This window comes from Ixodes scapularis, unplaced genomic scaffold, assembly GCF_016920785.2.
Source record: "Ixodes scapularis isolate PalLabHiFi unplaced genomic scaffold, ASM1692078v2 PGA_scaffold5__190_contigs__length_132052651, whole genome shotgun sequence".
Taxonomy (NCBI): domain Eukaryota; kingdom Metazoa; phylum Arthropoda; class Arachnida; order Ixodida; family Ixodidae; genus Ixodes; species Ixodes scapularis.
The window spans coordinates 48,465,220-48,492,354 of record NW_024609880.1 but is presented as its reverse complement, the minus strand read 5'-3'; the positions used below and the strand labels follow the sequence as shown (position 1 = coordinate 48,492,354).

General features: G+C 44.8%; 1 protein-coding gene across 1 annotated transcript in view; it reads right to left on the bottom strand.

The window, feature by feature from the left end:
- Positions 1-27,135, bottom strand: part of LOC8052190 (hemocytin) — a 166,826-nt gene that overhangs the window by 136,989 nt on the left and 2,702 nt on the right. Inside the window, exons 3-14 of the mRNA XM_042294055.1 lie at positions 23,818-23,919; positions 21,778-21,969; positions 17,437-17,824; positions 16,141-16,322; positions 15,906-16,024; positions 14,428-14,593; positions 12,113-12,344; positions 10,044-10,332; positions 9,869-9,952; positions 8,045-8,351; positions 7,222-7,392; positions 5,054-5,279 (exon numbers count right to left, since the gene is read on the bottom strand). Of these exons, the coding sequence (XP_042149989.1) occupies positions 5,054-5,279; positions 7,222-7,392; positions 8,045-8,351; positions 9,869-9,952; positions 10,044-10,332; positions 12,113-12,344; positions 14,428-14,593; positions 15,906-16,024; positions 16,141-16,322; positions 17,437-17,824; positions 21,778-21,969; positions 23,818-23,919 (2,458 nt within the window). The remainder of the gene's footprint in view (positions 1-5,053; positions 5,280-7,221; positions 7,393-8,044; positions 8,352-9,868; positions 9,953-10,043; positions 10,333-12,112; positions 12,345-14,427; positions 14,594-15,905; positions 16,025-16,140; positions 16,323-17,436; positions 17,825-21,777; positions 21,970-23,817; positions 23,920-27,135) is intronic.

Here is a 27,135-nt window from a genome sequence, read left to right as displayed (position 1 = left end):
AGAGCGCATGCTCAGAACCAGCTCACATCAATAGGCTGCTAAGACCGGCAATCTTGAGGGTGCGGAATGCACGTTGCAAAAGAGCCGTGGAAGCTCGCCATCAGCACGCGCTCAGTATTCGCGCACACAGCTATTAGCGGCGAGATGTTTTGGTGGCGCCCTCCTATGGTTCCCCCTTCTTACGTCCTTACCTTGCTAACAACAAGTTCGATGGTGTTCGTAAATAGCATGGTGGAAGCTTGAAATCATTGAGCTCTTAAAGCAACACTGCCAACACCGTCAAAATTAAAGTTCTTTCATTCCACTTATTTCCGTCGATGATAAATCCCCTTTCCTACGTCATAGTCAGCGTTCGGCCAATCGTGGACGGCCGACCACAGCGACGCTTTCGGTCGCGCACGGGGCTACATGTAGGAAGTATTCACTGGCGGCCATAGCTGTGTGCACAACTGCTGAGCGCGTGCTGATGACGAGCTTTCACAGTTCTTTTGTAACGTGCATTCCGCACCCTCAAGATTGCCGGTCTTAGCAGCCTATTAATGTGGGCTCGTTCAGAGCTTGCGCTCTGGACATCACCCACAAATATGGCGCCCAGTGAATGCTCCTTATTCTGGTGAAGTTTGTATCCATCACCGCTAAAGATCGGTGCGTTCAAGCGCGTGGCAAACTTAAGTCATTGTCTTGTGAGAGTTCACCCGAAATACTATATTTCAACGACAACCTAACTCAGACAAACGGAACTTTTCTTGCTGGCTCGCTCTGGAAAGAAGAATGATTACACATTTGTTTGGATGAAGAACGTGCGAATCTACGCTACTTTGTGACAATCTAAAATTTTGTACCGTCGCCCCCCCCCCCCCCCCCTCTTACATGTAATGCCCGTAAGGGCCCTTAGGGCAAATAAATAAATAAAATAAATAAATAGAAAGAAACTAAGCGGTCTTTTAGAACAGATTCTGCAACGAAGTGACCTGCAACTAACTGCGTAATGATAATGGCTACTTTTTTACAGTACGCTAATTTTCTCTCGCTGAACGACTCGTTTTCCACTTCTTTTGACTCACAGTTTTACACGTTAAAATTCGCAATATATGAAAATACTTGGACGATTTTAAAGGAATCGTTGATAAAATACGTGACCAAATTGAGGCTTTTGTTTTGACTGAAATAAATTCCACTGCGGATCGTTTGTCATAATTTAACCTATTAGGATTTCGGAGTTTTTTCTCACAAGAATGGATAGTTGGGCCGCTTTAAATAAATACTTAAAGTCTGTGTTTTCTACTTTCGCACCTTTATCACTTCCGCCGATGGTTGACAAAGTTAGCGGTAAAATGAACGAACTCGCATTCGATCACAATGGCATAAGAAGATTACTAGGCAATATAAAACTAGGATAAGCACCTGGGCCGGATGGAATTGCAAATATCGTATTGAAATCTTGCGCCGATATTATAGCATCACACTTATTAATATTATTTACGATGTCGCTAGAGAGTGGACGTCTACCTGCTGATTGGAAGTTTGGTAATGTAGTCCCAACACACAAGAACGGTAAAAAAAATGGTGTCGAACACTATAGGCCGATTTCCCTAACGAGTGAATGTTGTAAAATAATGGAACATATAATTTATTCTAACCTTATTAGTCACTTAAATATCAACAATTACTTCTCCTCAGCTCAACGCGGTTTCCGCACAGGGTTATCATGTAACACTCCGCTCCTAGAATTTTACCACGACCTTGCTTGTGCGTTTGATAGATGCTGCCAAACTGATTGTATTTTTCTAGATTTCAGGAAAGCTTTTGACGTAGTTAATCACTCGCTCTTGCTTCATAAATTACATAGCCTAAACATCGATGTAAAAGTTTTGCAATGGATAGCAAATGATCGTAATGCTAGGTAACAGCGCGTCATCATGAATGGATTTCATTCATCATATGTAGATGTAATGTCAGGTGTACCACAAGGCTCTGTTTTAGGCCCCCTCCCTTTTCTAATTTTCATTAATAATATCACGCACGGAATTTCATCGAATAGAAGGCTGCATGCTGTCGATTGCGTTTTATACAGAGAAGTGACCGATGACGACGACGTCCAGGCCCTACAGGGTGATTTAAATAAGATCACAGAGTGGGTGACAAGTGTAAAATGTTCCTTAATGTATCCAAATGTGTCCACGTTCGATTCACTAGAAAACGTAAAATTGTCTCTGCCGTTTTTAAACTAAACAATCTTCCTTTGCAACTTAGCACTGAGGCAGTATATCTCGGGGTACGCCTAACCGCTGATTTCAGATGGAATAATCATATGAAGTTATTATGTTCTAAGGCCAGTGGCATGCTCCATCTTTTGCGTCGCAATTTCGGAAAAGTGTCGGCTCATTGGAAAGAAACCCTCTACTTATATTACGTCCTCCCAATCCCGGACTATGCTCGTACTCTTTGGGACCCACACACGCAAACATGTATAAATCAAATCAAAAGAATTCAGAATCAGGCCGCAAGATATGTGCTAAATAACTATAATTTTCATGATAATGTCTCTCGGTTAAAGCTTCAACTCGGATGGAAACCTTTACAACTAAGACGAAAGTGCCTCCGTCTCAAGTTTATGTATAATCTTTATCACGGTAGCATCGGTATGGATAAGTCGAGATACCTACTGGAACCTCATTACGTTTCTCTTAGAACTAGTAATCAAAAAAGATAAAAGAATTTCGCACATAAACCGACGATCTAATTTTTTTTTTTTTTACAGTTAATGACAGGAACGTGCTGCCCGACGCACTGGCAGAACTTCCTAATGTACAATCGTTTTTTGATGAAATTATGTTATTATAGTCGGTTAGATGATTTTTTGTGTGACTTCTGCATTCTGTTATTCATTTTCTTATATTATTGCAGTATATATTGGCATGTTTCTCCTGCTTGCCTTGTTATTTGTTGTTGTTCTGCTGTACGTTTGTTTTTGTAAATTTCTTTCGCCCTCCCCCGCCCCCTTACTGCAATGCCCACCGGGCGATGTTCTTGTGTTTTTCGCGCTGTTTTTCATCGTGAGTTTTTTCTACGCTCGTCAAAACACTCGAGGAGGCAGAATTAGCGTATTTATAAAAGACTCGTGGACAACTGCCCACATCAGTCTAATCTTTAAACACTCGGAAAGTCTCTAGTGCTTGTCACTCAGTTTGCTTGCTAGCACTCTACAGACCTCCCTCGTCAAACCGTTCCAACCTCTTAGAAGAGCAGAATGAAATCTTACGAGGACTATCTAATTAAGCACATCTATCTATGGTAGAAGATATCAATATCGGCACCCTCAAAAACTTCAAAGACTTCAAAATCATCTGTTTGCGATTATTTATTTTACTTCCAGAGAATGGAATAATACCTACTATTCTCAGTTCAACGAGGGAAGCAGTGTTAAATGGCAATCTTGTTTCTTCGTGCCTCGACCATGTCACTGTACGAGTCTCAGATGCTTCCACTCATTCCGCTGTAATTTCACAAAAGCTCGCTGATCATTATTTCGTCGCTTGTAAATGTGTTTCTATTTCTAAGTCAGTTCAAGATTTCGAGGATAGGTTTCGTCTCGAAGGGCTCGACTTTAATACATTTGATCAGCTCAATAAGAAATATGATTGGGAACATTTTTTTTCAGTAAACAGCGTAAACATGTACTCTATGTTCATTGATGTAATTGAAATTTTCATTGAGCTATCAAAAACAGTTGTTTATGTCGAGAAACGTAAACCCAGATTGCCCTAGCTTACTTCAGATATCCTCAAAGCTATAAACCGCAACGAGAAATTGTGCAAAAAGTTTCGGCGCTCCCCCAATAATTCTTGAAATAGAATGCAAAACACAAAAAATATCGGATCAATGCCCTCATTCGATCAGCGAAGAGAATAGCGCAACGGCAAAAATAAACTCACTCACACTGAAAATACACGCACACCAGAAAAAAGGTCACTCACGTCGCGCTAGTGCTCTAGCTCTGGTGTACGTGTATTTTTAGTGTAAGTGAGTTTACTTTTACGCTATTTCCTGCATTATGAATACCCAGCTCGCCCAAGCATCCATTCTAAAAAACAAAACAAAAATAATTATGCTAAAAAAAAAATCGCAGACGCTCGTTCGGACATTAGGGAAGCATGATCTAGCATGATCTGTCGTAAATGAACTTCGTGGCTATATACAAGAAAAAAAAAACAGAAAACACGTTACTGAGACATTACCGAAAATTCCGGACACCTAAGCATTTCTTATGAGTTGAGAATGCGAAAGCATCCCTGGCTCGCTGGTGACTGCTGCGCCGCTGGGTGAGGCAGCCGCGAGAGTGCGAAGGTCGGCGCGGGGCGTGCTGTCCTCTCATCATCATTCTCATAGCCCTAGCTGCGGGTACTGGTTGATGATGTTAAACCGGTACCAGTATTTTGACACGCCGCTGCATGCTCGTGACAAATTGGCACGTAATATGACATTATTAAAAAAAAGTGCCAGATCAGCGCACGTTAATGCAAACACTACTTTGCAAGAAGGTGTTGGCGCGCACAGGTAGCTAGAACAGTGAACAAAAATACTAAGTACTACGAAGGAACGAGAATTCAAAGTCATATTTGGATGTTCTTGCGTACTAAGCCAACGAACGGCATCTTGCACGCCCCTGTGGAGGACTAGCTGAGGATGCATTTCGACCTCAAAAGAATTTATTAATGTCCAGCCGAAATCTTGACTATAAGGCACCTTCCCCACAATAGAGTTCCCTCCGCCAGATTGCGGGCACCTGGCCGGGATTGGAATTTGCCGACTGGGAATCCTTGAACCGGCGCCTTGCCTCAACCACATAAGCGGCTTTCCAAAAAAAAAAAAAGACGATTAAGAATACTTTTCCTGAGAAAGCGCACCGAAACGTTCTTCAAAATAATTCATGTGAGATTAGATAATTTAAAAAAAAAAGTTTCTGCAAGGTGACTCAAGCCGCTGCCCGAATAAAAGGGTTCAGCCGTATTCATTCATTCATTCATCCATCCGTCCAAAGGCTTCTACTTACCACATCTGACCAGCGATCTTCTTCGTGGTACCCGCCGGATGCTGCCTATGGTCATGCAGGCACGAGCAGTCATCTATGGGTACGCACGCACCGTCTTCCTCGTAGCCGGCCACGCAAGCGCAACCTTCCACACACGTCTGGTTTCCGGAATCTCCGAGGGCGATCTCGAAGCAGGACTTCTCGCGGACGCACTCGCTCCACGCCATGTCCTTCGAGCACTCCACTTCTGCGGAGGACACAATCGAACCATCTTCTATAGACCTTTTTCGCAAGGGCGCCGCCATCTTGAATTGTCGTCACTTCCAGTATGGGCGAAGACATTGTTTTGCCGTCGCCACGCCAATAGAGGCGTTTAGGACAAAAACGTCACCGTCACACATTCTCGTTTTGACTCCCCTCTACTTTTTTTTTTACTGTTTCCAGGTGGAAACGTTCTGATATTTTTCTTCGCCCATACCGGATATGCCTAGAGGAGGAGAGCGTGTAGTGACGTCAGAGAGCCCAGTCCTGATCGGAAGGATAGTGGGCAGACCCAAAGGCTAGAAGGCGGCTAGCCATCGAGCTCACCCACTAATCCTTCCAATCAGAGCTCGGCATTATAACGTCCCCCCCCCCCCCCCCCCCCCCCACCGCACGCTCTCTTCCTCTCCCTCAGTCCCTCTCCGTACAGGCCGTTCCAATCACCTCCTTGGGGTGATTGGAAGGGTAGTATTTTGATCTCTTTCGCGGAAAATCAGACTCGGCGCACGCGTCCACAACTCAGCGACTCGGCATTTTTCGCCTGTGATAAGCGCCGGAAAACGGCATAGACCAACTCAACTCTCTGATGTCGCACCACTGCGGTGGCGCTGCTATCGGTACTGAGCATGCGCAAATGCTTCGCCTCGCGCGAATCTGGTTTCTGCGCCCGCGCAGTGCCCACACCCGGTGTGGGCAAACGCGGACTTGTTTGTAAACGGTGTGTTGGTCGATAGTAATCGACAGTACAAGAAACGCAAGGCTAAGCTTATGATGCTCATGCTTCTTGATTCGTTCTTTGGCGTTCTTGTCGGCTAATGCTGCAATGTCGGGGGCGGAGGAGCGAAAACGAGATGCTTGGGACTAGTGCTACGCCCTGCGTTTCTTAAGTTGTCCTTAACTAAAGTAACATATCCGTAGTGCCTAATATTCGCCGTCACCCAAAGAAGTCCGCCGCGGGGCACAGACACGAATGCTGTGTCAGCGATCGGCCGACGCTGGTGTTCGATCAGTGAGAACACGAGTTTCATGCCAAACGCTGACGCAGAAATCGTGTACTCGTGGCCTGTGGTGGCGTTCTTTAGTCGACACCGAAAATTCAGCCCCACGGATTTGTTGCCTGTGCACTCGTATTCGCCACGAGATCCGCAGTGAAACGACCCCGGCTCCTTGCGGGACGTTACGAATTTCCCTCTTCACGCGTTGAATTAAGGTGCAGGTGCATCTTAGATTAGCTTTATGTTGCTTTATCAAGAGGCATTTGTTTGAAACACCAAAAGCTTCGTCCTTCGATAACCAAATATTGTATGTACTACTTCGCGCGGCGAAAAAATAATGTGAAAAACTTCATTGTTTCCTTCTGTGACAACGACTTTAGGAGGTCTTGTATGATCCTAGATTCCGTAATCAGCGGGCCGAAATGAAGCCTGCCGTCGAACCTTCTTCAGGTTGCCACGCAACTCGAAAGGGAATTTTAGCAGTCGCTGTATTAAGTTCATCGAGAGAAGTAGCGCGTATACTTTTTAGCAATGGAAGGTAGCCCCACCTGGTGTAGTGCTTGTAGACATATATTCCTACAGTTCAATTGTCCCATTTGTACAGTTAATCTTTCTAATGGTTCGTTTTACGGCAAATATTAGGAGCATGTGTTTTTGTTTTGGTATTTTCCGTTTTCCCTTTCTTTAAAACTTTATTCAATATATTCTTTTTTTGTGTTTGCACCAAGATAAAAATTAATGGACATGCCAACTTGCAAAGCATTCACATAAAACATTGTAGTCTTTTTCTGTGAAGGTGGGTATTTTTTTTTTTTTTTTTTTTGCCACTGTAAATTCGAATCTCGGAGTATTTGTTCAAAAAAAAGTCTTAACTGCTAAACATTTTAGCAACTCTTTTTTTTTTAATAGTAGTTTGGACCTTGGAAGTCTTACTGCATGGAGGAATGTACTGGCGCCACTGGGTTAGCCTTCCTTTCCTCGTGCACTCGGCGGCGTAGTCGGCGAAAGAGGGACATATGCAATCCTTCAGGGCCTTGTCGCACGCACAGGTACGGTGCAGACACATCTTGTAGTACGGCTCAGGATCCACCAGGTAATGACACTCTGCAGAAAGACCGGAAATATGGATATTAGTGCAACGCTAAAAAATGCTCGTTAGAATGAAAACAAAAAATTGTTAACACGGCCGATGGGGAAACGCGTGTCCGAAGTTGCTGAAGTTTATATAAAGAAAAAAGAATATTCCATACCCTGCTTTTCCACTCTCAAGCTCCTGCAATAAAGCTTTTAGAGGGCTCTATTAAACGAAACATGTTATGTCTATACCTTTTTCTCGTGGCGTACGTCTTGATACCTTTTTGCTCCTTGATCTCTCTCACCTATTATTTTTGAGAATGGGAACCCCCTCAGAAAGACCCCTATGTCTACCGTCCTCAGAATGAGCGAAATTCAGATCATATCACACTCAAGAAAATTACTTAGAAAAATGACATATCTCGCGCATCATATATCGTCACCAAAGCGCAATCTCCGTTGCCTCACTGAGTGACTGGGCTGATGCGCGCTCTGCAACAACAGCCGTTCCACAGCAGTGATTGGCTTTGGATGTGCTTTGCGGAGGCGTGCACGGCCCAAAAGAAAAGCTGCCGAGCTGTCCCATCTCATCGGTCCTGCTCTCTGAGTTATGCTTCTCTCCTAAATACACCCACGATAGGGAGAAGCAGTTGTCTACGTGTATCCTGACATGCGGACGCACCTCGAAAGTAGTCTGCGTAGAGTTCTTTGCACAACCGTTTTGCTCCGGACACCCTCTGAGGGGCTCTTTCGCAGGGATGCTTCTCGAGGGACTCCTCTTCCGTGCACGAGTCGTCCACTTTCCACTTTTCGGCGAACGACCGGACCTCCACCTCCACGTCGCCCGTGGGCGTCCAGAAGTCGTCCTTCTGGTTCAGGTTGTTGGTGCCGCACAGACCCTGGAACTGGCCCTGGAGCCCTGGAGGACTGTCGATGTGCAGCCTCGAGTGCCGATCCCAGAGAAGCACAACGCCGTTCGGAAACTGAGCCTGGGCAGAGAAAGCGCGTATGCATGGCTTGCACTGACATCACGACAGCGGCCATTCTGGTGACCATACCGCCGATCGCGTACGTCCTTCTGCAGCATACACTTCACACCTTTAAATTTTTTTTTCTCGGCATGAAGAAACACAAGTGACCCTCAGCACGGGGCGATGATGCCACATGCAAACCATGCGTAATACATCATATTCAAAAGTGTACGCCATCAAGTAGCTGCTGCGTGAATTATCCGAGTCCACCATTTTTTGGCCTACTTATACCCCTGCCACACGGGCAACTCGAATGCCATTTACAATGAATGACATTTGAGCGGACGGCCAATCAGCGCGCGACACTCCGGGCGTGGCGCATTCCACGCGCGACAGATTGCGAGCTGATTGGCCAATCAGACAAATGTCATTCGTTGTAAATGTCATTCGAGTAGCCCGTGTGGCACGGGTATTACTCTGAGCACGTATATTGGGCACAATGGCTGAGCACGTACTCAGGTCGTATAAAATTGAAGTGCGGGTGCTTGTGTCAGCGTTCGTGAAGGACTCGTATCCAATCACAAGGTTCGTGTTCGAGAAACGGCGACTACCTATAGACCCTTTTCGTGTACTCTCGTCCTTAGCCACGTAATAGGCGTATCCGGTATGGACGACAAAAAATTATAAAACGTTTAAATCTGTAAATAGTACAAAAATGGAGGAGAGGCAAAAGGAGGATGTGTGGCGGTGGCGCTTATACCCTAAATGTCCTCATTTGGCGTGGCGACGGCAAAACAGTGCTTTCGCCCATACCGGAAGTGACGACAAATCAAGATGCCTGCGCCCCTGCGAAAAGAGTCCATACGTTGCTTGATATGGACCTTCGAAAAAGGTCTATTCTAGCAGCTTTTTCCTCGATTGAGAACTTGATAGTAGAAACCAAGGAATCGAACTACGACGCTACCATGGATGTCAACAACAACAGCAAAGATTCTGCACTCTAAAGTCACTGACCAAGTACGAATCGCGGGGCGTGGCGAGTTCTGAGCATCTCATTAAAGCTCCGCAGCCAATCAGACTGCGGCATTAGCCGATAAGACCGCCCAAGAGCCATTCACAAAGCGTGAACATATAAAGTCACTCCCTACGTTTCTTGAGCTGTCAGCGACTATAACAAAAAAGCCTGCGAGTTATCTTGCCTGCAGAACAAGAAGACGGTCAACTACGGCGAACATCACGGCGAAGCTTAGAATACAGTTAGCCGTAAAAAAATGCGATGGAATCAGGGACAATGATCAGATGAAACATCGTGTTCGTTGCCCCTGTACACTTCGCTTTTTTTTTTTTTTTCAGACCTAATTGTTTTTCTCGGCCAGGGGCGCTGTAGCATTCGCCCTCAAGTTTAAGACTTGAGAGCTACGGATATATTCTGAAAAACAAAATATTTGACGCCAATTGTAGCAGTTTTGCGGTTTTTTTTTTTTTTTTTTTTTTTTTTTTTTCCCTTTGTGAGGAGATTTTTTGAAAGAACGTACCCTCGTAATTTCCGATGATGCCGGGTAGATGATGACCTCTGAGCTTGAGTATGGCAGCTGAACCTGATAGCTGTTCACCGTCACCTAAATAACAACCAACAAACAAAAAAACTTAGCTAACATTGACATTGATAAAGCATTCATAACTTTGTCAAGAAGGCTCGTGAACGTGTACCTTTCCGCGTTCGATGATCACGACATCCTTGCCGGAAGCCACAGTGACAGACTTGTAGCAGTCCTTGGCGGTTCCCTCCGGCACCTTGACAGCGGCGGCAGCGTCAGTGGGGCAGTGGCCGAGTTCCTGGATCACGCTGAAGTTCTTCGAATGCAGTAAGTAGTAGGGACACTGTCCACTAAACTCGTACGTCTTGCCGTCAAAGGTGGAGTAGAAGGGATCTCCGTTCGCTACGCAGCGCGAGGGACACGGGTTTGATGTGCACTGCCACTCGCCTCCCCTGCACTCACTGCATCAGGAAAGAAAGAGAGGTAAATTCGTGAGGGAAATAGAGGGACATGTTAACATAAACTTAGTTAAAAGGCGTGTTGTTGTACTGTCCCTTTAGTTCCGTCGTATCCGGTTTAAACAATACGTAACTAGATTTCTACTCGTGCAGGGGAAAAGAGAAGTGGGAAAAAAGTTGGGAAAAGAAAACAGAAATTAAGGGAAAATTGGGTGAAAAGTATTAATGAAGACGCTATGGTGATGCATATCAAAAGTCGAACGCTGTCTCAAAAATTATAAAGTTTATCCCATTCGCGTGTTTAAAGGTCTGTTCACACAATTGCATCTTCTTAGGACCGAGTTCCTTAAAACCTCTTAAAGGGATACTGAACCAAAGAATTTAGTGCCCATAATAAGTGATGCACGTTCTTTCCACGAGCCAGCAGCCGCCAGTGTGCGCGAGCACACGCAACGAAAATGACGTCAAAGACCTCCATTCAAGGGATACTTCAACGAAATTTGAAATATTCCCGTCGTGTTCAAAAATAGGTTGAATATGATCCACAATATTTGTAAATGACAATCGCACGTTTGTATTTTGAGCCTGGTGGCTGTATTTTTCGTTATAAACGGCACACTCTGGCAAGCGTTCGGAGAAGGCCCAGCGGAGACCACGTGACATCCAACGCAATCGCGACGTAGGTCGTCTCAGGACGAGCATAGCTACGGCGAGGCTGAAGTCGAGAGGATGGCCTAGTCGTTCCAGCCACCGAAGCGGCTGCTTTTGTACGAATTTTGAGTGACGGGTTAATCTTCTGTAATCTTTTAGGGGGACAATAGCGACTTCTGCGACACACAAAAGGCATTCTCGGGAAGAGGGGAGTTCCTCCTGCCCCTCTTCTCTCGTCGTGGCCGGAGGCGAGACAACCTCCGTCACTAGCTGTCAAGGTTCCTTGACGGGCATTACAAGCGAGGCGTTAGCGACATCCACCAGGTGCTCTTTGCTAATCGTTTAATTCGTTTTAAAATTCCTTTTTGTGACATTTTTAACAAGATATTGGTATGTTCGATGTGATGCTGCTTTTTTGAACACATATAGACCAAAAAACGAGCGCCGAAATTTCGTTGTAGTATCCCTTTAAGAGGACAGTGAAATGCATGGGCTTCGGGCCAAAAGAGAATAAAGGCAGGCTGTTCATCTCTACAAGGGAAAGCTAGGTGCTTGTTAGACCAATTAATCGCTTATCTTTTACACCAGACACCACTGTGTAGATGAAAAACTTATTAATATTATATTGTTAATATTGTTATATATTATAACAATATATACAATATATTATATTTATATTGTTAATTTCTTTCGGGCGCCCGTCTTTTTTTTTTTTTTTTTTTTTTGGCTTGAAAAGCTTTTGTCAATGTTATAAACGAACTTTTCTCATAAGTAGTACACATATTTGACCTCGAAAATACCATAATATATAATGTCAGTGTGTTTTCTCGTCGCAAGAGATTTTAAGAAATTGTAAGACACTCGGTTTTAAGGAGTCGCAAGTTTTTAAACGGGCCTTAAGAAGTCAACGAAGACCTCAGTTGCGATTGGTCTGGGCAGTGAGCACGTCGCTGCAGCAGAAAAAAAATCTGGACTTCTTGAAAAGAGTAATACCTCGAGATTAGTGTTACCGATTAGTTGAAAAATTTATGCTTTCCTAACGTCTAAAATTGAAGGTGATCCGTATAAGTTATCCCTCTCAATCAAATTAGTAACTTAGTTCCACGCATCATGATGGCACTGCAAAGCGTACCAGGAGTTGCATTCACGCTTGACCAGACTCCCGGCCCGGTACTCCCTGCCGTGCAGCAGGCAAGGGCACTGCTGCGGCCGAAGGCACTGGCCGTTGTGCAGCAGCGTCTTCTCGGGACAATGACAGCCGTCCACACAGCGCTCGGGCTGGCAGGTGGGTTCTGGATCTCGACAGGTCTTGATGCAGGATGCGCCGCACTGGCTGTACACCTTGCCTGCCGGACACCTGGCAGCTATGGGACAACCAAGGTACAGCCATGAGTCCTCCTCCCAGCCATGACTAGGGGGCAGCGAGTTACGTTACCAATCATATTATCGTTGAACTAGCGAAGTAACGTAAAGACGTTAAAACGTTCCAGCTTGACACGGCAATGTTACTTTACGACGCACACTATACTATGCGGAGCGCAAGTTCGTCTGCTTCTTGCGCAAGGGTTCCGGTGACGTCAGAACGCCGAGCTTTGATTGGCTCGATTGGAAGAATGCCGGGTAGACCCCAAGGCAGGTAGCATTGAGGTCTAGCTCTGATTGGCTCTGAATGGAAGAATAGAGGGTATAGCTATACCCCCTATTCTTCCATTCAGAGCCAATCAGAGCTCGACGTTCTGACGTCTCCGCAGCCCATGCGCAAGAAGCAGACGAACTTGCGTTCCGCATAGTTCCTGACAGCTTAAGAAACGCAGGGCGTGGCTTAATATGTTAATTCACGTTTCCTGCCTCGTGATTGGTAGTCAAGCCTTCTTATCGGCTAATGCAGCAATCTGATTGGCTTCTGAGCGATAATGAGGTAATAGTCACGGACAGTTCTTGAACTGTCCGTGACTATTAACGTCACTCGTGACTTCGCGATTTCCGGACAAAGCGAGCGATTAGCGAATTGTAGCATACCGCTATGAAAATATGGTGCGTCTACTTTTTCTTTTTGCAAAGCACTTGCGAGAGCCAATATTTGCTACCTACGAAAGGAGCTCGAATAATAACGAAGCTGAAAATACACATCCACCTAAGGAGAAAAAAAAAAAACAGTTTGGGCGCTCTGAAAGGAGCTGTGCAACGATATTCAATTGGAATGTTTTTCTCTCTACACGAGCTTACTGGCACACCTGGGACTCAAGGATATTCACACGCAACGCCATTGGCCAAGAAACTCCTTTGTTGCGGTGTAATTTCAAGGACAAAGCGATAATTTTCATTCAATCTCCCCTTTGCAAAATTTGATGACGTAACCTGGGGATCGCGGTTCACCCAAGTGACGATATTTGAATGCGGTTCATAGATTGGACCCGAGCATTGCGTGGGCACTCGACTTGGGCTCGTGATAATTGCTAGCTCGAGAAGCATTCGGGTAGTGACCTGTGTCCAATCGCTGCAACGACGACAACATCCGAGCCATAACAATGTCTGGAACTCAGCGCGTGTCCTGCGCTTTGCCAACCCCAGCGCGCGGCTATGATCAACACTGGCGGCATATAATCGGCTCCAGATCACGTGGCCGCTTGTTCTGGCTGCGAGTTGAGGGGGTGAGCGCTGCTCGTTTTTCTTTAATTTTTTTCTGGGACTTCTATTGCGTGGGGCGAAAAACGAACGCGTGTTTCATAGGTCATTAACGTAAGGGATCCGTTTTAAGCGGTATTTGCGCAAAGTACAAAAATTGTTGCATCGCTCCTTTAAATACGACGTTTCTCGTGCCGCCATGATCAGTGCCAGCGCAGATATAGATATAGAGTGATGTCTCGTTAATATGGAAACCTCTGTTCCCCCAAAAAATCGTCCATAAGGTGAGTTGTTCATAAAAATGCCCGTGTCCCACTAGAGCGACAGACAGAAACAAACGATAGCGACAAGCCTCAAACCAGAGTCTTTCACGATTTGAAAGGCCTTGTTGAATAGAGAAGGCTATGCTCAAACACGAGCATCATGCACGTGAGGGTATCTTTGGCAGACTTGCAATCGCTCGTGCTTACTTCACGAGCACCGAACGACTAAACGCCTGCCAAAGGTACCATCGCAAGCATGCTGCATGGGTTTGAGGCTTGTCGCTGTCTTTTGTTTCTGTCTGTCGCTCTAGTGGGACACTGGCAACGAGACAAAAGTTCATGTATCTTCCCGGTTCGTCCCAGAAAATGGTGTCCATATAGCGGGGTACCTCTATTAACGCGGTTCATATTAACAAGACATGACTGTATATATATATTTTTTTTTGAAGGTCAATTTATATTTTTATTTCCATGATTCTCCAAGTAGATTGCGGCGATTGGGACCTCAAAAATTGCTTTGAAGTAAAGTTATTTTTTTAAGTGTATAAAGAGAGCTTACGACAAAAGTCGTCTCTCCTCCAGGTTGCTTCGAGGCTACCGCCGAGTCGCGTGCATTCCCTGAAGTACTCCGCCAGCGCACTGCAACGGCAGCCATCGCCCTGATCGCCCAGGCACGACTCGTAGTCCTCCAGGCACATGTCGCTGTACGGTTTGGGATCCACCAACTGCGAGAATGGGAGAGGGCGTTTGTAATATTTTTTCTTGTCCATCAAACGTTAAACACGAAGAGATGGTACAAGTGCGATGATGATTTAATCTAATTTCGAAGTTGTTTAAACAAGAGGATTTTATGGATCTATAGGAAGGATGAACAAAAAGGTTACTGTGAAAACGATCAAAAAGACACGCAGCCGCTGTGGCAGGCACGTAGCCAAGGGGAAGGGGGGGGGGGGGGCCCCCCCCCCCCGAAATCTTTTATTTTGCTGGACCTCCTTTCCCCACTCCCCCACATACAGCATTTTGTCATGGGCGGCCCCCCCCCCCCCCCCCCCCCCCCCCCGAAACAAAATCCTGGCTACGTGCCTGCGCTGTGGGTATTAAAGGTTACTAGTACCTAAAGCACCACAAAAGCTGACGGTACTAATTAGCGTGCCAACTGATCTGGAAGAGTGTAGCATTAAGTCTTTGAGAAATGAATGCCAATCGATCAGGGTTTCTGTTTTACACCAGACAGTAATGTAGGCTGCGGAGGCGAAAATTCAATTTTATTTTACTTGCTTAAAGACCGACGTACCACCTCGGTTTTCTGCAGGGAAGGTAATCCTTTTAGCGCTCCCCTCGCCTAAGCTGCGATTGTGAGTACCAAAGTGTGAGTACCAGTTGGTACCAGACTGGCGCAAGGAAAAAAGTGGAGAGGATATAGGAAAGGAGGAGGCGGAGCAAAAGTGGAAAGCGCGAAGCGTAGGTCGGTCCTTAAACATGATGATTGTGAATGCTATCCAACGTAAGTTACAGCAATTACAATCCCAGTTTCAGCAAGTTTAGTCACTTTTAAAACACATCAGTGATCAGGCCACTAATTAGCCTGACTAATTTTTGAGCGCGTGTCAACATATTTGTTTGTGCGTTTACAATGGCAATAAAGAGCACTTGAAACTGGTCTTTCCTTTCATTGTAAACGCACGAAACCTATTATTGTTTTCTTTCTAATAATTTCTCAGCGACGAAAAACACAGGTAGGCAGTGCACGCACTGTTTGAGTTCGGATTTTGGATGGAATGTACTGTCTAAACAAGTTCTGTGTTGCAGTAAAGCCACTTTGAAAGGGACAAGGCAGAGAAGCTTCCCTGCACAGCAGATTTGTACTGTACTGAAACAGATCTTCAGCACCGCAATACGATTCTAGCCTATACGAACAGAAAGTGCTTGCGGATGCAAGAAACCTTCGACAGACAACCCCATGCCCATGTTCCACAGAATACTTTCCACAACATCGCTCAGTATCCGCTTACTACAGATACTGCGTGTGCACTTTACCTTGTGGCAGGATGCAAACGTCTCATTCGTAACTCTGGAACAGAGCTGACGGGCTTCCAGGACAAGTTCTTCACTATGGTGCTGTATCGAAGGATCGAAGAAGATATCTTCGCACTCCTCTGCAAACACATATGTCAAGGATCAGTTTCGAAAACAAAGAATAGCTAAAGAGAAGGATGGGTATTCCCTCCAATCATTAGAATTGCCAGGTCAGTACAAAGAAGCTGACACCTACCGCCTAGGTCGTCCTTCTTCCAGCTGTCAAGAAAGGCGGACCGGGACGAGACCTGCCGACCGTGGCTGTTGACAAAATCGTTGCTTGGATCGCCGTCGTACTGACCGCAAAGGCCACACATGCTTCCCTTGAGAGACTCTTCCACAGAAACCTCCACCAAGTCCCGCCCATCCCAGATGACCCTGCATATGGAGGTTATGTTTAAACAGCCGTGCCTGTTGGATTAACAAATGTGACTTCAGCCCGCGTATGACAATGAACACTTATCTGGTGTTTTCTTATTAGCATCCGAAGAAAGTGTAAGTATCTCCCGAATGACTACTGTATAGTGAAAGTTACCGTTAATTAGTTATATTTCTCGCTGAATATGTATTGTAATTTTATTATTTTACTTCGTTCATTTTATCTGGTGATGTTAAGAGTCTGTGCGTGTCTCTAGTTTGTTTAATCTTATAACGGTAATTAGCAACAATTTTGCGTACGTTTTTAACATATTATTACCGTAATAAATACAATTCGCGTAATAAATAAAAACGTGCAATTTCTAAAATATTATAATTTCTCCATCGCATCTTTTTTTTTTTTTTTTGTCCCTGTTCGGTGCAAGGGAAAATAGAGGCTGTGTGTGGAGCCAGCTGACAAACTAATTACATTAATACACTGTAACACTGTTCAGATGTGGAATATCAAGGCCGTAGAAAAAAAATAGGTGGTGCATTAGTTGTGGCACGCGCTGTCACCAAAATACTTCACAAAGGGGTTATTTTTTTTTTTGTATGAGTTAAATTGAGACAGGTCAAGATTATGCATATGGTACACCTTCATTTATCACAAAAACCAATTGGCAACAAAGACCTAAATAGCGCCTGTTAACGTGCCCGAAGAACAAACATGAGAAACCCTGCCACGACCACAAAGGGACTAAGGCCGTCGACTCACCGTCCGCATGCTTTAAAATGCCTGGGTAGCACCGAGATCAGATTGCCACAAGTAAGCTTCATGATCATGGCTTCTACTCACGATCACAGGCGATTAACAGTACCCCCAGCTGAGAAGTGAAGGTCGCGTAAACGATAATATGTAATATACGCTCTCCATAGCTGCACGTGCTGATAGCGGGTCTCGCTCTTGCTTACTTCCCATCATTAAAGCTGTCTTTTCCTCACAAACCATGCGTCGCTTTATACATCCTTTGGGCGGCTGAGCGCATTAAAAACACACCCTATTGCACGGCAATGCAGAGACAAATAAATGTTTACGGTAACGAACACACCCTGCCGTTCGTGCGCAACTTACGTGAACCCGAGCTGACTGTTGATGATGACTCTTCCTGCGACGTAGTCGACGCGCAGTCCTTCCAGGGTCGCCGGTAGGAGGGCCGACACGTTGCCCAGCGACACCCTGGGCGCGGGCTTGACCTCGAAGGCGTACTTCTGCCCTTCCACGTAGACCTCGACGGAGCGCCGACATTGCGCCGCCTGCGCCGTGGCGTCGCAGTGTCTGTCGCTGACGTGGACGCTGAACGTATCGCTGCGACACTCGTGAGCCAGGAGGTGCCGGCAACGGCTGCGGAAGCTGAACAGGGAACCGTCGAAGGTGCGGTAATGTCCTCGTCCCCAGACTGCGCACGTCCCGCTCGGGCGTTTAAATCCAGGTGCTGATGTCTTGACTTGGCGGTCCCCCTCTGGAACGGAGGATGGCAGATAAGTCGACGTTGGATTTAAGTCCTCAAATATATGTGTTCAAATAAGTCCACAACTTGAAACCATAATCGTCGACTGGACCCTGCAAGTGTACTACTGGCTAATATGCTGGTACTACCAACTTGCTCAAAACGATATATCTAGTATACGATGATGAGCTCTCATATTCTGTGCTGAACGACAGTCCACCTATAGGAGATACCTCCGGGAAAGACCAATTCATTCCAATGAATATCGCCACCAAAAAGATTAGTTTATAAACTGTAAAAACTATAAAACAACTGGCAACTTTTTTTTCTTTTTTTTTTTTTTTACGAAGATAATATGTTGTGAGATTACAGCTTTTTCTAAATTTTTCACAAGAACGTTCTTTTAACGAATGTTGGGCATGACTTTTTAGAGGTGACATACATGACTGAGAATAAGCGAATACATTATGAAGCACATCATTTAAAATTTCCAATTTTCTAAGAAAACTAAACCATCACCCGCGGAAATGTTACACAGCTATTTACAAAACCTCCTCGTGTAAAGTAATTGTGTTGCGTGTATCTTTAGACAAGGGTGGAAAGTTCGACCATTTGGTGATTCATAATATTTTAAAAGGGCCAACGAGACACGGACAAGCAAAATAGACAGAGACAGGAACCCTCTCTGTTGGCGTCAGAAACCCTGTCCACATTCAGTGACTGTCTGAAACCTCTTAGACCTCGAGCTTAACTTTCAACCGGAGCATGTGTGCTGGATTCATTAGCCAACAGGAAACAAGCCAATCCTGCCATTCGCGTCGGGGCACTTCAAACTGGTGAAGAGTGGGATCATTAACCTCTACTTCAGTAACAATCTAAAAAAGTCCTGCGCAAACATGATTGACGAAAGTTTCAATAATCAGGCTTTAAAACTTAAATCATCGGGATACCCAACCACCCCTTTGTCAGCGGTGGCGGAGAGCACATTCAGGAAGTTAAAAAAATAAGAATACTGAGGGAACGGAATCACAGAGGAAGAAAATGGAAAGAGTGGGGGGGTCATACCGTTATCTGCATAAAGTATCCCACAATTTTAAGAGAGTGGGCTTGCACGCGGGAATTAACGTACTGTTCTCAGCCCCGGAAAGATTGGCTAGTCTGTGTAAGAAAGTTGATTCTAATTCTGACACGATAAGGACAAGCGGCTGCACGAAGAAGCATAAAACTTGCTTCGTGGAGTGTGGGGAAGAGGTCGTGTACTCCGTCCCATAGTCGCGCGGCCGTCAGTATGTAGGACACACAGGCCGCTGCCTGAATGAACGTCTGAGGGAACATCGATACACCGTAGATACGGTCATATCAGGGCATCTCGGTGTGCACTGCATGGCTTATGGTTGTGCCCCCATCTTCACTGACTGTAACGTACTAAGCAAAAACAGAGACAAGATTACGCGGTAGATTCTTTAGGCCCGAGAAGTTGGTAGATTGGGACTGCAGTGTGGTCATCAGCACTCCCTCTGTGCTGATGACCAGAAATAACCGCGGTTTCTCGACAGAGGGACAGCAGCCTGTGTTGCTGTCGATTAGTGATATTACAATAGTTTAACCTCTTAACGGTGTGTATTTGTGTTTCTTCATTGACTTGTTTTTATTTTTTTATTTTTTTGTTGGCACCGGTCATTAATACTAGGGCCTTTAAACTCGTCAAGCACAAAGTTGGAGCCGAAGCTGACGGAGCGCACCGATTGGCCTATCACGACGATGACTTGGCGTTTTTGTTGCCGACGTCCAATCGGCGTGCTCGGCAAACTCTCGGCTCCAACTTTGTGTTTGACGAGTTCAGAGACCTGGGTGACTATGGATATAAACTTCAGTTGTAAGTTAGCGCTGTGCCTTTGTCCATCTTCCTTGTTCGTGTTTCGTTGCGACTTTTAAATATTATGTTTAGACAGCAGAAGGTTAGTCAGCCCCAATGGGTGTGTGGTGTTTCCCGTGTAGATGATAAATTTAGCCAGTGCAGTACGACTGCTAGCCTAGGGTCTTCAACGTGTATTACGCAGCTGTTACGATACACAATGTCCATCTTTTTAGAGTGATGCCTCAATGTCCTTCTGTTTAGGGTGATGCCATCCTTCGTTGCACCCGATGCCGACAGCATGCGCTCGCATAAAAAATACAAAAAATATCGTCAAAAACAAAATCTGCAATTTTCAGCGATGGTGTTACCGCGATCTGAAAATCTCGCTCCCTAAATCCTAAATAATCAACTTAAAAAAAAAAAAAAAATGCTTGCTTACAGCTTCTCGGTGCGGAAGAATGACGTAAGGCTCTCATATGGTTCGTATTTCACAAGATTATTATAACTGACGCATCACTAATCGAACCTCGTTCAGCTGTTTTACGACGATTATCCAGGAACTAGAGTTAAACCATTAGTTTAGGTTAACTGCCTATAGGAGCCGCTCAATGACACAAACGTATGGTATATTTAAATTATACGTTCGTGTCATTTGAGGGGAGCCAATATGTGCAAAGGAAATGTATTTGCATTGGGTAGAGTGTGACACCTGTTCTGTACGTGCAACATTCTTTTTAGGCAGCTGTGGAAAAAACAAAAGACATTGCATTGAAACTTTTGAATAATGACAATGCCAAGACACTTCGTGACGTCGATTATTTCTTTATCCTCAGCAGCTCAGCGGGGCCCTTTAGCAGTGAAGTCTCTCAGTTGCTAGAATTGTTTAAATTCTGTCGCTCTGGGTTGACTTTTACGCACGAGTTACCAAAAGTGGGTGAACTGAAATTCCTAGATCTCGAGCTAGCGTTTTCGGGGACCATGCTTGCTGGACGCATGCACCTCGAACAAAGAGCATCCTTCCTTTTGACTCCGCACGTTCGAAGGTTGAGAAAAGAAGCATCACCAGTTCGTGTCTGGGGACTTCCCCCAGGAAGTCATGCAGGCACAGCGCGCAAGACAGCTTTAAGGGGCAGATAGAGCGCTTGCAGAAGGCTGGTTTTCCGCTGAGATCATTGGTTGAGGTGGCGGAAAGATTAATTAAAAATGTTAAAGGGTTCAAGAAATCAACTCGCGATAGACCGACTTCGGAGCTGCAGTTGTCATCCCATGCATGTGCAACGTCACGCAAAATTTGAAAAAAGGTAGCCCAACGCTATAACGTTCCGGGGTTTTTTTCAGCGTCCAATAGGATGGCGTGACTTTGTCGTCAGATAAATAATTCACAGCTGTCTTAAAGACTGACGACCAGTTCGCGCTTTCCACTTTTCCCCCACTTCGTTCTCTCCCACCTTCTACCCTGTCCACCGTTGCTGTTTCCTCCTCCCCCATGGTAAGGAGGATCTTCTGCCTTGCAGAATCTTGAGTCTGGTCGTCGGTCTTTAAGATCCGTGCACAACTAAATAAACACCAAAATAAGTATGTTGAATGCGGTACTGGCTCGTCTACGAAATTCAGTTGATGTGTCGGATGACATTTGTGGGCCAGACGAGCAAGTGCGTGTATGATCGCACCCGCGAGCACTCAGCTTAATTCCAAAAGAACGACTCCTCCATGGCATCTTGCAATTCATTGTAACAGAAGCTCTTGCACCTCGGCCTTCAATGACATTAGACTTTTGTCTAGATACAAAGATAAATTGTCGAGAGGCACTTGAAATTAGGACCACGGAGAAGCAATGCATAAGGGACATGTCATTATCATTATCTACAAATGAGTTTGAATTTCTGAAGCGTGGGCTGAGGAGATAAGGATAACGAATTTGTTTTTCTGGTGGCTATATTAACACGTTTTTTCTATCAAACTTTAGTTGAGAGTGCGCCTTGTCCTGCTTCCCTTTGTCTTCTCGGCCACTTACCCCCCCTCCTCCCCCTGTGATATACCCCCCAAAATGTTAAGATTACATATCGTTTCATTTGTGAACACAATAAGAAACAAATGCTGTCCTTACTTTTGATACATTTTGGGAACTCCGGAGGTGACCACTCGCCAGAAGGGGTGCAGTTGTACACGTTTGTCAGCGGAAGAGACTCGTAGCTCCAATCCCTAGAGCATTCGAGGAAGCACGTCGTCCCGAGTCGATTGTGGCTGCACCTGGACACTCCAAGGAACCCAGCTCGCTCCACGTTGCATACATCCCTCGCTGTGTGAGAAGGAAAGACAGAAAGGTTCTAGTCGGAATAAAATATAATTGGGAGTCCTTTATTTTAAACCGAGTAAACAGCCTCAGTTCCACAGTTCAATACCGTAAACCAAACGTAGCAAAAGCTGGCAAAAAGAAAATATTGCGCGTACTTTTAAATAGGGTCCCGTGTTTTTTGTGTGTGTTTTTTCCCCTCGAATTTGGGTGTATTTTTTTCCCGAGGTTTATTATTTTCCACAGATTCGTTTTTGTGTGTGTGTGTGTGTGTGTGTGTGTGTGTGTGTGTGTGTGTGTGTGTGTGTGTGTGTGTGTGTAAAATGGAATAAATTACAACCAGTTTATACAAAATAACAAAAAAAAAACCAAATCCGCAGGAAAAAACAGACCCGTAAAAAATATTCTTAATTCGACACAAGAAAATTATGAACAGAAAACACGGAACCCATCGTGGTCACTACTTATTGATTTTCGATATCTCCCAACGCCTTTTTTAACCTCGTCTCTGCTGCGATATAGTACATGCCAACCGCTTTACTTTGATTAGATGGGCCGCTGACAACCCCAATGTCTAAATTTTTATTATTATTATTGCAAAGGACTGAAAATGATTCTTAGGGATCACCCTAAAAATATCAAGCTCAAAAACGGCGTATTTGCAGATAAAACAAATATATTTAGAAAGCTCGATTTGAAACGTCCGCCCGAATCTATGGCGTAGTTAGGGAAATGGTGCACTCCTTGTCTTTTTGGATGACTTCAAACAGGAAGTGTCATTTCAATTTCTCTCTTTCCCTCTCATCGTTCATGGGCACGCGAACGTGCCACCCGGCCAGCTGCTAGAGTATTTCGTGAGACTTTTCTTCGCGTGTAGAAGACGCGTCACTATTCAGTTCCTCTTTGTTTTTTGTTTTCCTTTTTCGTTTCTTTTTTCGCAGTGTTAGTCGATCTAAAGCAATAGCTAAAAAGAAAGGAAAGAAAACGACGTGTAGCAGACCTTGGTGAGCGACGTGAGGGGCAATGTTGCAAAGGTGCTGCGTGAAGTTCTGCTCGAGTACTACCAAACCCAAAATGTGCCGTGCTACGGAAGTTTTCCAATAGATGAAGCACGAAATAATGCGTGGTTGGCTGCAATCCCCGAAGAACAGCTGCCTGGGCCAATCTCATACCCCCTGATCGGTTCTCACTACTTTGTTGACAAGGACTACGAGTAAAAAAAATGACAACGCCAATTACGTCACAAAAAAAGAAAAAGAAGAAAAGCAAGGAGGAGTTCAAATGGGGGGAGGAGGACGCAAACTTTGACAAACCCTTTCGCGCGGCATATTTTTTTTCCGCACTGATTTTGTTTTGTGTGTGTGTGTGTGTGTGTGTGTGTGTGTGTGTGTGTGTGTGTGTGTGTGCGCGCGTGTGTGCGTGCGTGTGTGTGTGTGTGTGTGTGTGTGTGTGTGTGTGTGCGTGTGTGTGTGTGTGTGTGTGTGTGTGTGTGTGTCATCACGCGCTTCCGGTGCGTTTGAGACGATAAAAAATATCGATGTTGGGGTTGTCAGTGTTTTTTTTTTTTTAGTTTTTGTTCATTTTTATAGAACGTCGCAAGCAAGCTACTCGTACATGACGTAGCTTTTCATGGAATTACAGTCATGAGAAATGGGGAAGACTGTTTGCACGGCTAAACCCAATTAAAAAGGGTTACAAATTAATTATACAATATAAAAAACTTACATAATATTCTTTTCTTTTTTTTTTTACACATTATGGTTGCTGGAAATCGAGGCAACATTTTTCTTTTTTTTTTTTTAATCAAAATATACGGACAACGAAATCAGTGGGGTCAAGACTTCTCGTACTCACGGTATTCGCAAAAGTGCCCCATGTATTCAGGAGGGCAGGCACACCGTTCCTTAAAGCAACGGCCGCCATTCTGGCACGGTTGGGAGCAGGATTCCTCGAGCTCTAGCGAAAGAAATACAGCGAAATAAATACAGGGACAAGCACAGGCTTCATGGAACCGTTTCGCGGGTGATCGATTCGACTACACTCTACTACAAATACGTGCGAGCCCACTTCCTCGCGCAACACACGGAGGGCCAGTCACTATTGTACATGTATACTCTTTATATACAGGGTGTTTCAGAGAACGCAGGCCAAATCGCTCCTGCGAAAACTGCTCATCGCAACGAAAAAAGGCTTGTGGAGTTTTGGGCCTGATCCAGGGGCCCATTTAGGAAAATTAACAAAGTCGGGGATAATTAAGTTGTTAATTATTTTTGCGTAATTAACTTTTTTAATATTGTGTTTAAGGGCATGGTTTAAATTATAAAATTGCTCAGCATCATCGAAAAACACTGAATCAATAAATTTCAAAACGATAGAAGGCACGCGAAGCATTTTGCGGCTTTTTGAGAAACCGCACAAATTCGACGGGTTTTTAAGTTTTGGTTTGCTATCGGAGCGCATCTCGGCCCCGGCGGCACCGCGCCCCGTGGAGCGATAGTGCCACCAACCTCTGCTGCGCTGTCAGCGCTCGACACATATATAATATACATCGCTCGGCGATATGGTAGGACCCCTGTACGTGAGATCAGCGATAAAAATTGAGTGAAAAAGTAAACGGCGATGCGTCTATGTAACGTTTGCATGCGATAGTCCTATAATAATGTACACCCGAAGAAATTAGGAGCGCCTACTTTGCCGCAAAGTGCTTGAGAAGGCTCGGCGAATTGCGAGGATGATAAAATGTTTAAACCTGAAACAAAAACTGTCTGCGCGGTCATACTGAGCATTACCTAAACACGACAGATGACCAAGAGTTAAGAAAATACTCGGCTAATAGTTAACTGCGTGAGCCGGTAAATACCAGGATACCCAAAACCATTCACACCTTCCTCGAAAGGAAAAAGAAACTGTCTGTATAGATTTTTTTTCTCTACTTTGTTGATACATTTACTGTTGTCCATTAACATCTCCTCGGCGAACAAGCAAACCAAACATTCATTGATCAAAGAAAGAAAAAAAAATCAGCACGTGAAGCATAGATTGCTAATGTAACCCATATTTAATTGTACCCTTTCCGAAATTCAGCCTGGCCACTTTGATCACTATCATCATCTGTGGAACGGCATCTGTGCCATACCAATTGACCCCGTAACTGATGACGTCACAACATGGCGTCTGGGTTCAAACAAACCGTTGCTAGGGGCGTTGCTATGGACTAATGCATGGAGACTCCACATGAGGCTAGATTTTTGCTTACAAGTAAGTAAATAATTTTTTGTAAGCAACCTTACTTCTTGATATCTAACTATGAAGATGTTATTGTCGTCTCAGTGTCGTATTGCAACAATGAAATCTATTTCTGAAGTATTACCCTCCGCTTTGCTTTGGTAGCAGACGACACGATAGATTTGCCTGCCTCTGTTGCAGCGGGCGTCTTCACTGAATTGCGTCAGTAAACAAGCGACAAAAACAAGTACAGGGTGTCACAAAAGAAAATTTACACTGTCTTTTTTACTGCAAAAATAAACTAAACATCGCCGAACGCTTATTCTCCGCCCAAAGGTAGAGCTAGAGGTCACAACCAGACGCCAAAGTTTCAGCCCGATCCGATAACTTAATCAAAAGTTATAAGTGATTTTCTGAAAATTTCAATGGGAAAATGGAGCCCATTTTTGCCCGTTTTCGGTTTCTACTGCCATAGAGCCCCATGTGTTTGAAAAGTCCGTCGGCCGCCATTTTCCCATTGAAATTTTCAGAAAATCACTTATAACTTTTGATTAAGTTATCGGATCGGGCTGAAACTTTGCCATCTGGTTGTGACCTCTAGCTCTACCTTTGGGCGGAGAATGAGCGTTCGGCGATGCCTAGTTTATTTTTGCGGTAAAAAAGACCGTGTAAATTTTCTTTTGTGACACCCTGTACATTGCCGTGGCCGTAGAGGCCTACGCAATGTGCGTTTTTTTCTGTGGAGAACCCAGCTCAGTTCAGAGGGGTGAAAATGCCGTAAAATCAAACCACGTCATGCAGATCAGTTACGACAACGATCTGAAGTGCATTACCGGCGTAGTCCAGGCCAGTATAAGAAGTAAATCGTACGCCGTCAAGGTAATTCGTTTATTATTATTATTATTGAGGTTATCAGGTTATTAAAAAAATATGACAATCGCGATTTTTTCAGTAACCATTGCAGCAATGGTTACAACCAGGTACGACGCACTCACATAGCGCAGGTCCACAAACAAAATTTGGGATCTCGACCGATCGCCTGAAGTGCTTTTCTCACTGGTCCAATTCGATGTTTTAGCAGACGATCATCTCGATCGACGCCCGGACTTTCGATAAACCATATTTTGCATCGCACCCCACTACGAATTCTTTTCAGTTACTGAAAATCATTATATTTAGAACAAATGCAATATCAGAATATCGTCCTTATTCACGCGATTCAAACGACGGCGCCGGCTTGGCCTGCCGGCGTGTGGCAGACGGCATACTTCTTGCATTCGTCGTCTGCTGTAGGCATCTTGAGGACAGAAAGTTGCAGTCGTAAATATTTCAGAAACAAGCGATTACTGGCACACTTCTGTCGAAACATATATGACTTTCAAGCTTTTTATATCTGTGATTTTTAGAAGTTTAAATCCTACTCCCGATTGTTGATCGGTCGGGTTTTCGTAGCGAAACCTAACCACATGTATTTGTCCATAACAACGACCCTAGCAACGGTTTGTTTGGACCCATGACGTCACACTTACGGGGTCAATGGCGGCCTTCTATACTCCATTTCCCCTTATGTAGTACCCCAGCGAAGGCTAGAAGCGCGAGCTCATAGCGTTGGCAGCTGCCCTTGGTGCCCGAGAGCTTGTGCCGCCGAGGCGTGCCATAGAGCAAGGAGCTCGCGCTTGTAGCCTTTACTAAGGTACAACACAAGGTGAAACAGAGTATAGTGACTGATAAAGGAAGATGTTGAAGATGTTCCTAAGCAGATCTTGCAAGGCGTGTATAGAGCTACGTAAGCGTTTATTTTTAATAACTCAGATTCAGTCAATCTGTGGGCGGCACACAATCGGCTTTAAAACAGTTCGGTGTATAGAATTTTCTCGAGGCATCTGAGTGGGTTGTAGCTCTGAATGCAGGTTCTTGGTCACCATCGAACTGAAGTTGATCGAGAAA